General features: G+C 39.9%; 1 protein-coding gene across 1 annotated transcript in view; it reads right to left on the bottom strand.

Annotated features, from left to right (window-relative positions):
• The window catches only part of LOC145480924 (uncharacterized), a 40,642-nt gene that overhangs the window by 6,294 nt on the left and 21,690 nt on the right, over positions 1–12,658 (bottom strand). Inside the window, exon 4 of the mRNA XM_081459270.1 lies at positions 8,695–9,962. Within this exon, the coding sequence (XP_081315396.1) occupies positions 8,695–9,962 (1,268 nt within the window). The remainder of the gene's footprint in view (positions 1–8,694; positions 9,963–12,658) is intronic.

The raw sequence follows: 12,658 nt of genomic DNA, 5'->3' as shown, positions 1-12,658 counted from the left end.
AAAATCAATGTCGGGATATGGAATAAAAAACAGTGAATCGCGATTCTTCTTTAACTCTCCCTCAGAAGCTAAAAGTAGCTCAAGAAGCCCGAAATACGCATCGATAGCTACAGGTCACAAAATCAACCTGTTCAGATTTATTCCTTGTTATACTCAGTGCCTCATTCCTCCCAACAGGGTAACGTGATACGCGTAAATTGGCTAGCTTTGTGCGCCATGGATACCAGTGTTATCAATCAAACAAAATCAAACCAAGTTTTACCGAACAGTTTCGAGTTTAATTTGGACTGGTTGAAATAAATGAGAGATTAGTTTTTCTTACCACAGTGAAGTTCGCACTGAAAAAAGTCGAAACTGAAACTAAACTAAAGTTGGCGAGTCTCTCAAAATTCCGAGAAAAAGTATCATTATAAAATCTAGAGAAGTTTTAATGGATTTAAATCAAGCTGTATAACAACGAATGAGTTCGAGTTTTATCGGTAAGTGATGTTGCTTGTACAGAACATCCCGAAACTGACTTCCGTATAGGTCGTCCAGCAAAGCCATGCAGTGCATTTACACGGTAAAGAACATTTGTTTGTAGTGTCATGGTACGATTTGAAGTTCTACTTGGTGCCGGTAGGTGGGCAGTTTCTGTGTCAACTAAATATAAAGGTGCGTTCTTGATCATTGTAGTCTATTCATAAGCTTGAACGTACGGAATCCGAAGAAATGGTCGGGCGGGTCATGTAGCATTTCCTGAGGCAAATCATTAATAGACTGCTAGCAGATTTGTGCTAGCAGAGGTTTTAAATCCGGGAACTCTGCGTCTTAACTCGGCCAAGCATTACATCATTTGAGGAGGTTTTTGTGATATCTCGAATAATATGTTAAATGTTATCGGTGGAAGCCCAAATAATGCATTGATTTGAACAAAATAACGACTAACTTACCGTTGCGCAGTAGCCTGTGTTCAGCCGTTCGTTCTCCCAAACAAAAACTGTAGAGGTGCGTTTGTGTGTTACTGCTTATAACTGTGTTGCTAGCATAAATTATCCATCCTAAAAACCATTTCAGTTTCGCAGCATCTGACATGCCAAGTGGAAACAAAAGAAACGAAATGTTTGTCTGCGCGTGATTTTTGCAGAAGATCATTTGAAAACCAGAAATATGATTAATAAGGACATAATTATAGAACATGAGCGAGAACTTGGTAAGAAAGGACAACCTTTTTTCATGTAAACTATCGGTAAAAAAAATGAGTCGAGGAAGAGTGGGCGGGTAAAATTCCGACCTAAAAAAAAGAACTCTTTTTCATCATGTAAACGCATATTTAAACATTGACTTATTGTAGTCAGTAGATGATATTGTAAGCTTGTGGTTTGTCATTGACTGTTTTTAAGATGTTACTTCAAGAGTTTCGGTTATTGAGTGCTTTTACCTTCATCATTTGAAACTGAAAGATTTTACATGTGATTCAATACAGTGGCCACCAACTGGCCATGAAAACTTCACCGTATTAACGGGGTGGCCGTATGATGTTAACGGGGTAGGATCAAATTTCATAACTGGTTTATTTTAAGTGACTTCTTGACAGACATCACAACTCACTTTTAAGCGACAGCTCTTTAACAAGCGTTAAACATGCAAGTTTGATTTTAAAAAAAGTTGAGAGTTCAATCAAAACCTACAATAATAACAATGGAAAGATGACCGTAACTGGTTCGAGAGGCCGTATTATATTAACCGGGTAAAATTATAGACGATTATACAGTTGGGATTTCAGAATGTGGCTGTTGGCCGTATTAACAGAGTGGCCGGATTAACGGGGTTTTCTTATGAGAAAATGTATGGGCGTTTCGCCGGGACAAAAAAGACTGGCCGTAAAAACGAGGTGACGTAATTAACGAGGTGACCGTAAGGCGGGGTTCTACTGTATAAGCGCGCGCGCGCTCGTTTTGACACAGAGGCGAAAGGCAATCGCAAATAGCCTATTGGCCTGTTCAGAAAATATCGCGCGAGACTATGTTTAGCAGGCGCGTGAGTCCCGCGATGCGTTTCTCCAATTTTGCATGTCGCCCTCTAACAGTGCGCGTTTAACGTGCTGCCTTTTTGAATCACGTGTAAAGCCTTTCAGATTCAACCCATAAACCGTTAAGCACTAAACGAAACGTGTTCAGGTAACATCTTAAAAACAGTCAGTGACAAATTAGTAACTTATAATGTAAACAGGTCTTTGCTCGCGCTTTGAACACCCACCCGGCGATCAACCACCAGTCCCTCATTACCGCTTGTAGATTTGATCGAGGAGACGCAACTTTTTAAAAAAAAAAAAAAAATTCAGTAACCGATTCTTCACGTTGATACTGGTTTGGAAACAGTCGGCATTCTTAGGTTATTTTTTAGAACATTTTCAATTCTATATCCAATTTTTATGAGAACGCTATTACCTTTTTAAGCTTTTAAATTTTTTAAACATTTCAGCGTATCTTTTAAAGTAGTTAGTTTTTTTTTATAGATATATATTATTTATACATGCTCTTTTTATTTTACGTTATACAGGGCCCCCGTTGATACCAGTCCTGCGACTGAAGGGGTCACCCTGTTTAAATATTGATTATTATTATTATTATTATTATTACTAAGGACGCCGTGTATTTCGATAGAAGTAAATAATATGCTTCTGATTTTGATAGTAGATCAATCAGTATGATTTATGTTTTAAAAGAAAAGAAAGTTTAAAAAACCCGAATTTTTAGCAAGTCGTCTTGATGAGAGCATATAGTGCGTGTAAGCAAACAATTTATACTTACGTTTTAAGGAGATTGCGACAACACTGACAAACTCGTTGAAGGCTTGGGCGCCAAGCATGACTCAAGTTTAGATGCAAATAAATTTTCATTAAATAGCACTGCACTAACAGCGAGCTAAGGTAGCCGAATGCTATGTTAGCTGATTCGCGAGTTAATTAATCGTTTGAAATTAATCCGAAAAACGGCAAGATATTTGTTTACCTGAAATATTAGGGAGTTTAAGCAAACTACGACGACGGCGGCGAAGACAATGTCCAAACATAAGGTTTAATGAGCAAAACAATGGCTGTGCACGTGCGTTATAAATCTTTGTACATTTCTTTGCCGTCCTCTGCACAACAACAACAACATGAAATGACCAAGTTCTGTGTAGTCTGAGGAAGGCGAACGACAACGGCTAATTTTCGTAATTCCATTTGAAATTGAACGCTGTGGTTGCATGGTTAGCCTGAGCACGTTTTCAGAGCCATTGGGGTACTGAACAGATCAAGATAATCGCGAATTTCGCTGGTAAAATAAAAATTGATTTTTGACTCGACGCAGTCCTCGGCGTCGCCGTCGTCGTTGCTTAAGCCGCCTATTTAGTCATCATGGCACTCTCCGACCCACGCAATTGACATAAAACCCATGATGGCAATTTCTAAACAGGCCATTTCATAGATATGGCGCTGTGTTGTCCATCGAATGGGTTGATTTCCCTGTACTTCTTAATATCTACACGTTACTTCGCTGCGACTTGATTAACGCGAGCTTTTTCAAACACTGTAACAACGTAACCCTTATTATGCAAAATCCCGGTGCAAAATCGATACATCAAACAACGGTTTTTTCTCGCCTAGTCAGGGATTCTTTATAAGCTTTCAAACACAGATAGATTACCTTATAAATGATAAAAAAAAAACACAGTTTTCTTCTTCTGTCTTTGTTGATTTTTACTTTAAACAGTGTTTTCTCGGATCCTGAGCTTTCATAAATCAGCCTCAAACTACATCACAATACAGGTGAACTGCATAAAAATAACAAAGCATGTAAAGTTACATGTGCGCAGTGACGTCACAACATGGCGGCTGACATTGTTTCAAAGAAAATAATGACTAACATCCTGTTGCGCAGAACACAACCAAGACATGTTTGCTTCACTGCGCGATGGCTTCCAAGATTTATAATCTAGCTTAATCTGACATATGCGCCAGTAAATCACATTAGTAAGGGGATACCCATATAAAAAGCACGGCCTGCTCGTCGGATATTTTGATAAGAACAAAAGTGTGCAGCTCTCGTAAGCTTGTAATTCTCTTCATAGTTAGCAGCTGTTATTGTTTAACACTCTAAGAGGCACCAAAACTACTTTTTTAACCCCTAAAAGGTACGACAAGCACCCCCCCCGTCCTTTTTATATGGGAGTCTCCCTCCGGGTGTTAGTCAATGAGAAAGCGGTGACCACAGCGTATGATAATAAAAAACATCAACCAACCAACTTTATTTAAAGAGGCTCGACCAGTTACGTTGGCCCCTTTACAATTGACTTTAAAAGTAAAATATAAAACTACGAAAAAGATATTACAATATATCAAAGATATAAGAAAGCAAATGTATTCCAAACGTATCAATGTAAGCCGCAATCATCCAAATGTCGTCGACAGCAAATTAACGATGGTGACATGGTAGCAAAAAGTGTTTTAATGTATGTGTTTACTTTTCCTAAGACTACCTAAGCTAAGTCATCGTTACATCCTGCAAATGAAAATAACATGGGATATTCCTACAGGCAGAAGAGACAAAAATTGACTTTTTACAAGCGCGCCCGAGGAGCTGAACTTTATTTACACATCTTAGTTTTTTTTGTTTTTTTTACTACGGTTTATTAAAACATTTTATTGTAATTAAAATAAGTTTATAAGGGAGATAGGACCCTGCGCGCGCTCTGATTGGTCGAAAAGCCATGTTTTATCAGAATACAAAACAGAAAAAGCGTGTTTTATTGTTTTCCGCCACATTACCTCTATTCAGCATTTTTGTTAGAGATGGAGAGAAACATTTTCTTTGTTTCTACTTGCGGCATGTAAAATCTACATCATGAAGCAAATAAAGAAACCTAAGCCGAGTATTACATTGTGATGAAACACACCGGACATTTGAGAACACTCGAGAAATGTAGAAAGAACTCCCCTGCGAGTCGTGTTTTCTACATCTCCCTCGTGTTCTCAAATACCCGTCGCGTTTTATCACAGTGTAATACACGGCGTGTAAAACTTAAACACTGCGCCGTTTTACAAGGAGGAAAGCTCGGTATGGTAAGTGGGTTTATCAATAACAGAGAACCATTTACTTAGTACATGAGAAATCTTGGGCAACAGGGTGCCCCTTGGTGGAGCAGAACTTAATTTGAAGGCATGGAGAATATATCACTACCCATCCCTAGCCGGGATAAATAGAGACGTAGAGAGAAAGAGCAAACTCTAGGTGGCCAATGTCTGCTGTGGTCAGACTGGACAACTCTTCTGATACAAACGCTAAGTACAGGCTGGTTCGAGGAGGATGGGGGTAGCCGTTCCACCAGCGACGACTTTTTACCATGTCAACCAGCCACATGTTGATTTAGTTTATCTTAACGACCCAAGGTTTTCAAAAAAGGTCACGGTAAAACTTAAGTTTGCTGAATCCTCTTGCCAGTGATCTTCAGTTCTGTCCTAAGCTCAAAATGCCGATTCTCCCTTCTTATTGCCATACATTTCCGTTGATGTTAGCTCTGAGAATTTAAGAGTTCATCAAGACAATATCTCCTAGTTGATGACTTTCGCTCTTCTCATCACCTGTTTGTTTAAAATTTCATGGTCTTGTAAGGGGAAATCAGGATTTGATCACTTATTACTGACTACTTAGTCACTGATTACTTGTTACTACTTTCCTATCACATCAATCAGTCTTTTCACGGAGTTATTCACACAAAAATTGAAATGTCGCTTTGGCTCAAACTTGTTCGTACTCAGGACACAATCCGAGGGGAAAATACCTCGTGGTGGCCATCTTGGATTTCAATGTCAGACCCAAGTACGAGGCTGATGCACAACGTCTCTGTAAGAACATAAAAATAACCAGTTACTGTGAGTAAGCAATAGATTCACTCGCCACCTGAAATGGTTTCCTTCTTCATGTAAACAGGGTTAAGTCCCTCGGAGACTCCTATGTAAACAGGACGGGGGTGCTTGTGGGAAATTTTGAAAAGAGCCCCTAAGAGGTTCCAAGATCCCATTGTGGGCGTGGCTTGAATTTTTTTCACCACTAAAAGGTACCAATTTGAAAACAACAAATTAACTGACACTTTCATAATTTTTAATAGCGTTAAAGACGATTGCTCCAAATACCTTCTACTCGTAAAGTTGAAAATCAACTATACCCGGTCATATTTTTTTTTGGCTCAAAACCCTATAACGTACCGCGGAAGCTCCCACCGAGCGAGGTACCGAAACCTTTTCTTAAACCCTAAAAGGTACGACAAGCACCACCGTCGCCCCGCAGGTAAAGTAGCTTCAAGTAAGCCTTCATAGAATATTAAAAACGCTACTTCCTTAGTTGTATTAAGCTAGTTCCTGTCCAAAAGATATCACCAACAACGTTTGGGTCTTACTTGGCGCGATCCGAGAGATTAAAACGAGTGCTCGTTGGCCATGGATTAACAACTAACGTGATTTTACAGCACTGAGAAATACGCCAGCGGTTGCTATGGCTGTTATAAAATACCAGAGATACTACGCGCGCTCTGATTGGTCAATAGAGTTGACAAACCTATATTCTATTGTACCGTTAAAAACCCAGTTTCTGAATCTGGCAGCGTTAAAGGATAGGACGCAAATTGCCCGACTTAAGTTTGTAAGTCGTATTTTGGTCATAATCCAAAAGAATATTTCACTATTACAGACGATTTTAGTGTAAACACTGATGAACTATTGATTGAAAAAGAATTTGAATGAAGTCCATATCTTTGAATTTTTAACCGACTTTGAAAAGGTACCACGTCGCCTTCGATCATTGGCCAACCTTTTTTACTGAAATACATAGGCCTGGCTGCTGAAATCCAACCATCAGAAGATTAACCCAGTCGAGAGTTGATCACATGGTAAAAACTCCTTTCATTTACAAAGAACTTTTCTGACAGTGCATTGTACGCCCTCCAAATTAAATTAGTTCATATTAAAAGACATCCTCAAATAGTTGAAGCAATCTTGAAACAGAATTGGCATGATTTGCCGGGATCTTGCTACTTGTAATGAAATGCAAGTTAAAGGATACTGGCTTCAAAACACAAGAATGATAAAATTATTGTTATCTTATCTGAAAACTTACCCTTATTTTCCAAATTTAAATGACACGTTATCTCCAATTAACATAAACGGTGCCCACTGCCTCACTTCAGACCAGCCGTTACTCCGCATCCATTTCATGGCCTCGTGAAGAGATTCACTGGCACTCTGTCCACCTAGAAGATGCTCGTAAAAGCGACTCATGAACTGCTCTGTTGCTTCGTCCTCTAGGGCCCACAGTGCCACTAACACTGAGCGTGCACCAGATCCTAAGAACGCTCGAGAAATTCCGATAACTCCCTCGGCTCTGATCTTCCCACGTCCACTGTGACAACAACTAAGTACAACAAGTTTGGCTCGAAGTTGAACTTCTGAAATGTCAGACATTGTCAAAAGGTACTGTTCTTCTGTAGGAAACTTCTTAGTAGACCGCCCAGGAGAGAGGACAATTTCTCCTCTTTCGGCATCACCATGTGCGGCAAAATGTATCAGACCTGCTGAATGTAGCATTTCAAGCACCGCCTGCTTGGTTGCTTTCTCTCCTAACAAAGGCTGAACACCTAGCAGTCGCCCAATCATCTCTGCCTCCTTTCTTGCAAAGGGCAATGGTTTGAAGGTTGTACGACGACTATTGTAACGCACTCTACCAACCTCAGGATCACCGACTATCAGAACACCACACTGACTGTGATAGTCAGTAGGACTGTCCTGGATGCATTTGAGAGTGGTCAAGGAAGGAACAATGCGAATCCTAAACGTGTCTGATAAGTACTTTCCACTGTCATCAAGTAAAGCTGGAAATGGAACATGGCACAAGCAGGGATCAGGAACAATGATGATCTCGGACCCCTCAAGTAAGTCGGCCACAGGAGCGATGATCATATTGTAGAACAAGATTAGATTCAGTTCGGAATCATCCTCACCCCTTCCTTGTCGCAAAGCTGCGAGCTCCTCCTCATGAGAGATATCTGGTTTTGGCTCAATATCATTTAAAGATCGATCTTCGCAATCCTCTTCGGATAAAATACCAAAGCTGCGGAAGCGTTTAGCAAAAAACTCTTCCAAGCTGTCAGATGATCCGGCAGCGATATCACTTTCATTTACTGTTATTGTTCGAAAATGCATGACTCCGCTTGTTTTGATAATCCACAAAAACATTGCGTTCTCATAATTAGAGATATACAGACAAGAGCAGTTGCTTTCATGTTTCACAATATTCTCTATGCCAATCCAAGATTGCGGATCAGCAGAGATTTGCCTTTCAACAGAGTACCGAGTTGCCATCAAGTCTGCCAAGGCCCTAGCGCGTGCCAGCTCTGTAACATAAAGGGCTTTGTTAGGATTCCCCCGAAAAACAAGGAAGAGAGCGAAAATCCGATGAGGAAGGCTGTGAATATCTGAAAGCGATACTTTAAATTGATCGTTGTCTCTTAGAAAAGCACGCAAACTTTCGCTTTTTTCCATGCTCAAGACCACACACTCAAAAGCTTCCTGGATCTTTTCTTGGGCTATCTTCACGACTGTAAGTTCACGAAGGCATGCAAACTCTTTGTCTAGGTGTCCAATATCTTGATTAATTGAAAGTGCCTTCTCGAGATAACCTTCAGCAACGATGGGCTCACCAATCGAACTAAACAATGATCCTAAGTTGAAGTATTCTGCTGCTTCTCCTTTTCTGTCACCAATTTCTTTACTTATCACAAGTCCTTTCTTAAAATATTCCTTAGCTTTTTCATATTCACCCAGAGATTGAAACACAGATCCTAAGTTTCCGTAACAGCCTGCTTCTCCTGCTCTGTCGTCAATTTCAACTGTGATTGCAAGTGCTTTGTCAAGATTTTCTTTAGCTTTCTCATATTCACCACGAAGTAGAAACTTAGTTCCGAAGTTTATATAATCTCTTGCTTCTCCTTGTCTGTCACCAATTTCTCTCCTGATCGCAAATGCTTTGGCATGATATTCTTTAGCTCTGCCATATTCCTGAGCCTGTTGAAACACAGTTCCTAAGTTTCCGTAACAGCGTGCTTCTCCTTCTTTGTCACCAATTTCAATTTGGATCGCAAGTGCTTTCTCAAGATACTCTTTAGCTTTGTCATATTCTCCAAGAGATTCAAAGTTAGCCGCTAAGTTCCCGTAATCTGCCGCTTCTCCTTCTCTGTCACCAATTTCAATTCTGATCGCAAGTGCTTTCTCAGTATATTCTTTAGATTTGCGATGCTCTCCAAGAGACATAAACACGGTTCCTAAGTTTCCGTAACTGGTTGCTTCTCCTGCTCTGTCACCAATTTCAATTTGGATCGCTAGTGCTTTCTCAAGATACTCTTTAGCTTTGTTATATTCACCACGAGATCGAAACACAGTTCGTAAGTTTCCGTAACAGCTTGCTTCTCCTGCTCTGTCACCAATTTCAATTTGGATCGCCAGTGCTTTCTCAAGATACTCTTTAGCTTTGTCATATGCACCACGAGATAGAAACACAGTTCCTAAGTTTCCGTAACAGCTCGCTTCTCCCGCTCTGTCACCAGTTTCAATTGTGATAGCAAGTGCTTCCCCAAGATATTCTATAGCTTTATCGTGTTCACCAAGAGATTCAAACACAACTCCTAAGTTTCCGTAAGCGGCTGCTTCTCCTCTCCTGTGACCAATTTCTCTCATGATATTGATCGCTTTCTCATAAAGTTTTCCTGCCTCTATATATTTAAATTGTTTTTTATAGATTATGGCTAGTTCTAATAATAGAATGCCTTCATCCTCGCCTGTTTTTCCACGCTCTAGGTAAATGTCAAGAAGTTGCTTGCCGTATTTTATGGCATTTGTGTAATCAAAGATAAGACAATACGCCATAAAGATTGTTTTATAGATAGCAGTGCTAACTAATTTAACAACCTGCTCCTCCTTTTCTTTCGGCATCACATTATTTACGAAAATCAAACATTCTTTACAGACCTCTATAGCTTTTACACCCCGACCGGTGTTGAGAAGGAAAGTTGCAATAGCCAAACCAACACAGATGACTTGAAAAACGTCGTCTAGATTGTTCATTTTGTCCTCCTCTATAAGCCCTGTAAAAAGAAAATACCACTCAAGCTCTATAGTGTAAAATAACATTATACTTTTGTACTTCTCTTCTCCTAAGTGTATAAATGAGTACTGGCGAACTTAATGCTGGAGGTGAGCCTGGTATTGGCTCCTAGCTGTTCGTTTTATGCAAGATGGGACACGTTGGTTTGACACAGACTAGAAGGTTTTCACCTCGTGCTCAGACTTTATGAAACTTTTCCATTATAAAGAAAATAACCTGAAGAAATCTTCTCAAAGTCCTTAATAATTCATCAAGTTTAAACAAAGGAAATCATGACCGTGACGGTGTTTGGATATCTGATCTTAATTAGTATAGATTTTTACGATTTCATTTCTCCGTTTTCTTCTTAGTTTTACTTTCCATTGAGAACATCTATCAAACACTCAAGACAGTGTTTGACCACATATCCAAATACCTCGAAGTTCGTCAAAAATACTCTGCTGCGCGTCGTATTTTCAACTCTCTTCTCGGTGCTTGAAAATGTGGTCAAACACGGCTTTTCATGTTTGATATATTATGTAAATCCCCCGCCCCTTTCTCTACTGAATGTATTATCCACCGTGAATAGGAGGGATCAGTACTGCAAGCACACTTTAATTATCTTGACTCCTGTGCCGGCCGAAAACGGCCTTGACCAACATTGTCTTTTGTTCCACTTCTGACGTCAACACCATTGACTATAATTGGCATTACTTCTACTCAAGGTCCGCAACAGGAAAAGATCTTTCCAATAATGCCCAGATCAGAGTGATTGGGTTAACTGAGCTTGAAATACGCGCGAAAAGGCTTCGAAATTTGAGTGAAAAAACTTGGAAAGAAATTTCTTCGATTAAGCTTCGCCATGTCATATTATGAATATCGCAAAGATATATTTTTTCGACTAACAAGGCAAAAACTACAAGATGAGGTTCTTACCTCAGTCAGGAGAAAATCACTAAGAGCATGCAACTACCCTACATTCCGGTCATGGCGTTTTGACAGACCGATCTATTTTTTGTTTGAATTTACCAGGAATTCAGACCCCCACAGAAACTTCAGTGACTAATCACAAGCAGGGACTTTATTCTTAACTGACGTCATCATTACAGCGGTAGAAGTGATGGGCTCCTGATGTGAGGTCGGCCATTTTTTCCCTTACCGATGCGCGCCCATGTAGACCGAAACCGACCTATCTCGCGGGAAAAGAAGCCTAAAAATAGACCGGTCTGTAAAAATGCTATGACCTAGGTTTACTATGGGAGTTGCACACTCCTAGTGATGGATTCCAGCCTCAGTAGAGTTCCCTTGGAAACGTGCATGGCACCTACGAAACATCTGGGTGTTTCACGCAATTCCAGGAAAACTGATGATCATATAACGTATCTGTTTGGCGATATGCGAGATGGGTTTTTAAACCCATAAAAACTATAACGCCGAGATACCGAATGTAAGCATCTTCAGATTTAAACATGATTTGCACTCTTCGGCAAGTGGAGTGAAAGACTTTTTTTTCAAATCAATGTCGGGATATGGAATGGAAAACAGTGAATCGCGATTCCTCTTTAACTCTCCCTCAGAAGCTAAAAGTAGCTCAAGAAGCCCGAAATACGCATCGATAGTTACAGGTCACAAAATCAGCCCGTTCAGATTTATTCCTTGTTATACTCAGTGCCTCATTCCCCCCAGCAGGGTAACGTAATACGCGTAAATTGTCTAGCTTGATGCGCTATGGACACCCATGTTATCAATCAAACAAAATCAAACCAAGTTTTACCGAACAGTCTCGAGTTTATTTTGGACTGGTTGAAATAAATGAGAGATTAGTTTTTCTCACCACAGTGAAGTTCGTACTGGAAAAATTCGAAACTGAAACAGTAGGCGAGTCTCTCAAAATTCCGAGAAAAAGTATCATTATAAAATCGAGAGAAGTTTTAACGGATTTAAATCAAGCTGTATAACAACGAATACGTTCGAGTTTGATCGGTAAGTGATGTTGCTTGTACAGAACATCCCAAAACAGACTTCCTTATAGGTCGTACAGCAAAGCCATGCAGTACATGTACACGGTAAAGAACATTTGTTTGTAGTGTCATGGTACGATTTAAAGTTCTACTTGATGTCGGTATTTGGGCAGTTTTTTTGTCAACTAAATATAAAGGTGCGTTCTTGATCATTGTAGTCTATTCATAGGCTTGACGGTAGGGAATCGAAGAACTGGTCGGGCGGGTCATGTAGCATTTCCTAAGGCAAATCACTAATAGACTGCTAGCAGGGAACTCCGCGTCTTAACTCGGCCAAGCATTACATCATTTGAGGAGGTTTTTGTGATATCTCGAATAATATGTTAAATGTTATCAGTGGAAGCCCAAATAATGCATTGTTTTAAACAAAATAACGAATAACTTACCGTTGCGCAGTAGTCTGTGTTCAGTCTTTCGTTCTTCCAAACAAAAACTGTAGAGGTGCGTCTGTGTTTTACTGCTTATAACTGTGTTGCTCGCATA

The sequence above is a fragment of the Orbicella franksi genome, chromosome 1 (assembly GCF_964199315.1).
Source record: "Orbicella franksi chromosome 1, jaOrbFran1.1, whole genome shotgun sequence".
Taxonomy (NCBI): domain Eukaryota; kingdom Metazoa; phylum Cnidaria; class Anthozoa; order Scleractinia; family Merulinidae; genus Orbicella; species Orbicella franksi.
The sequence above is the reverse complement of the archived record's forward strand: the minus strand, read 5'-3'. Positions and strand labels throughout refer to the sequence as shown.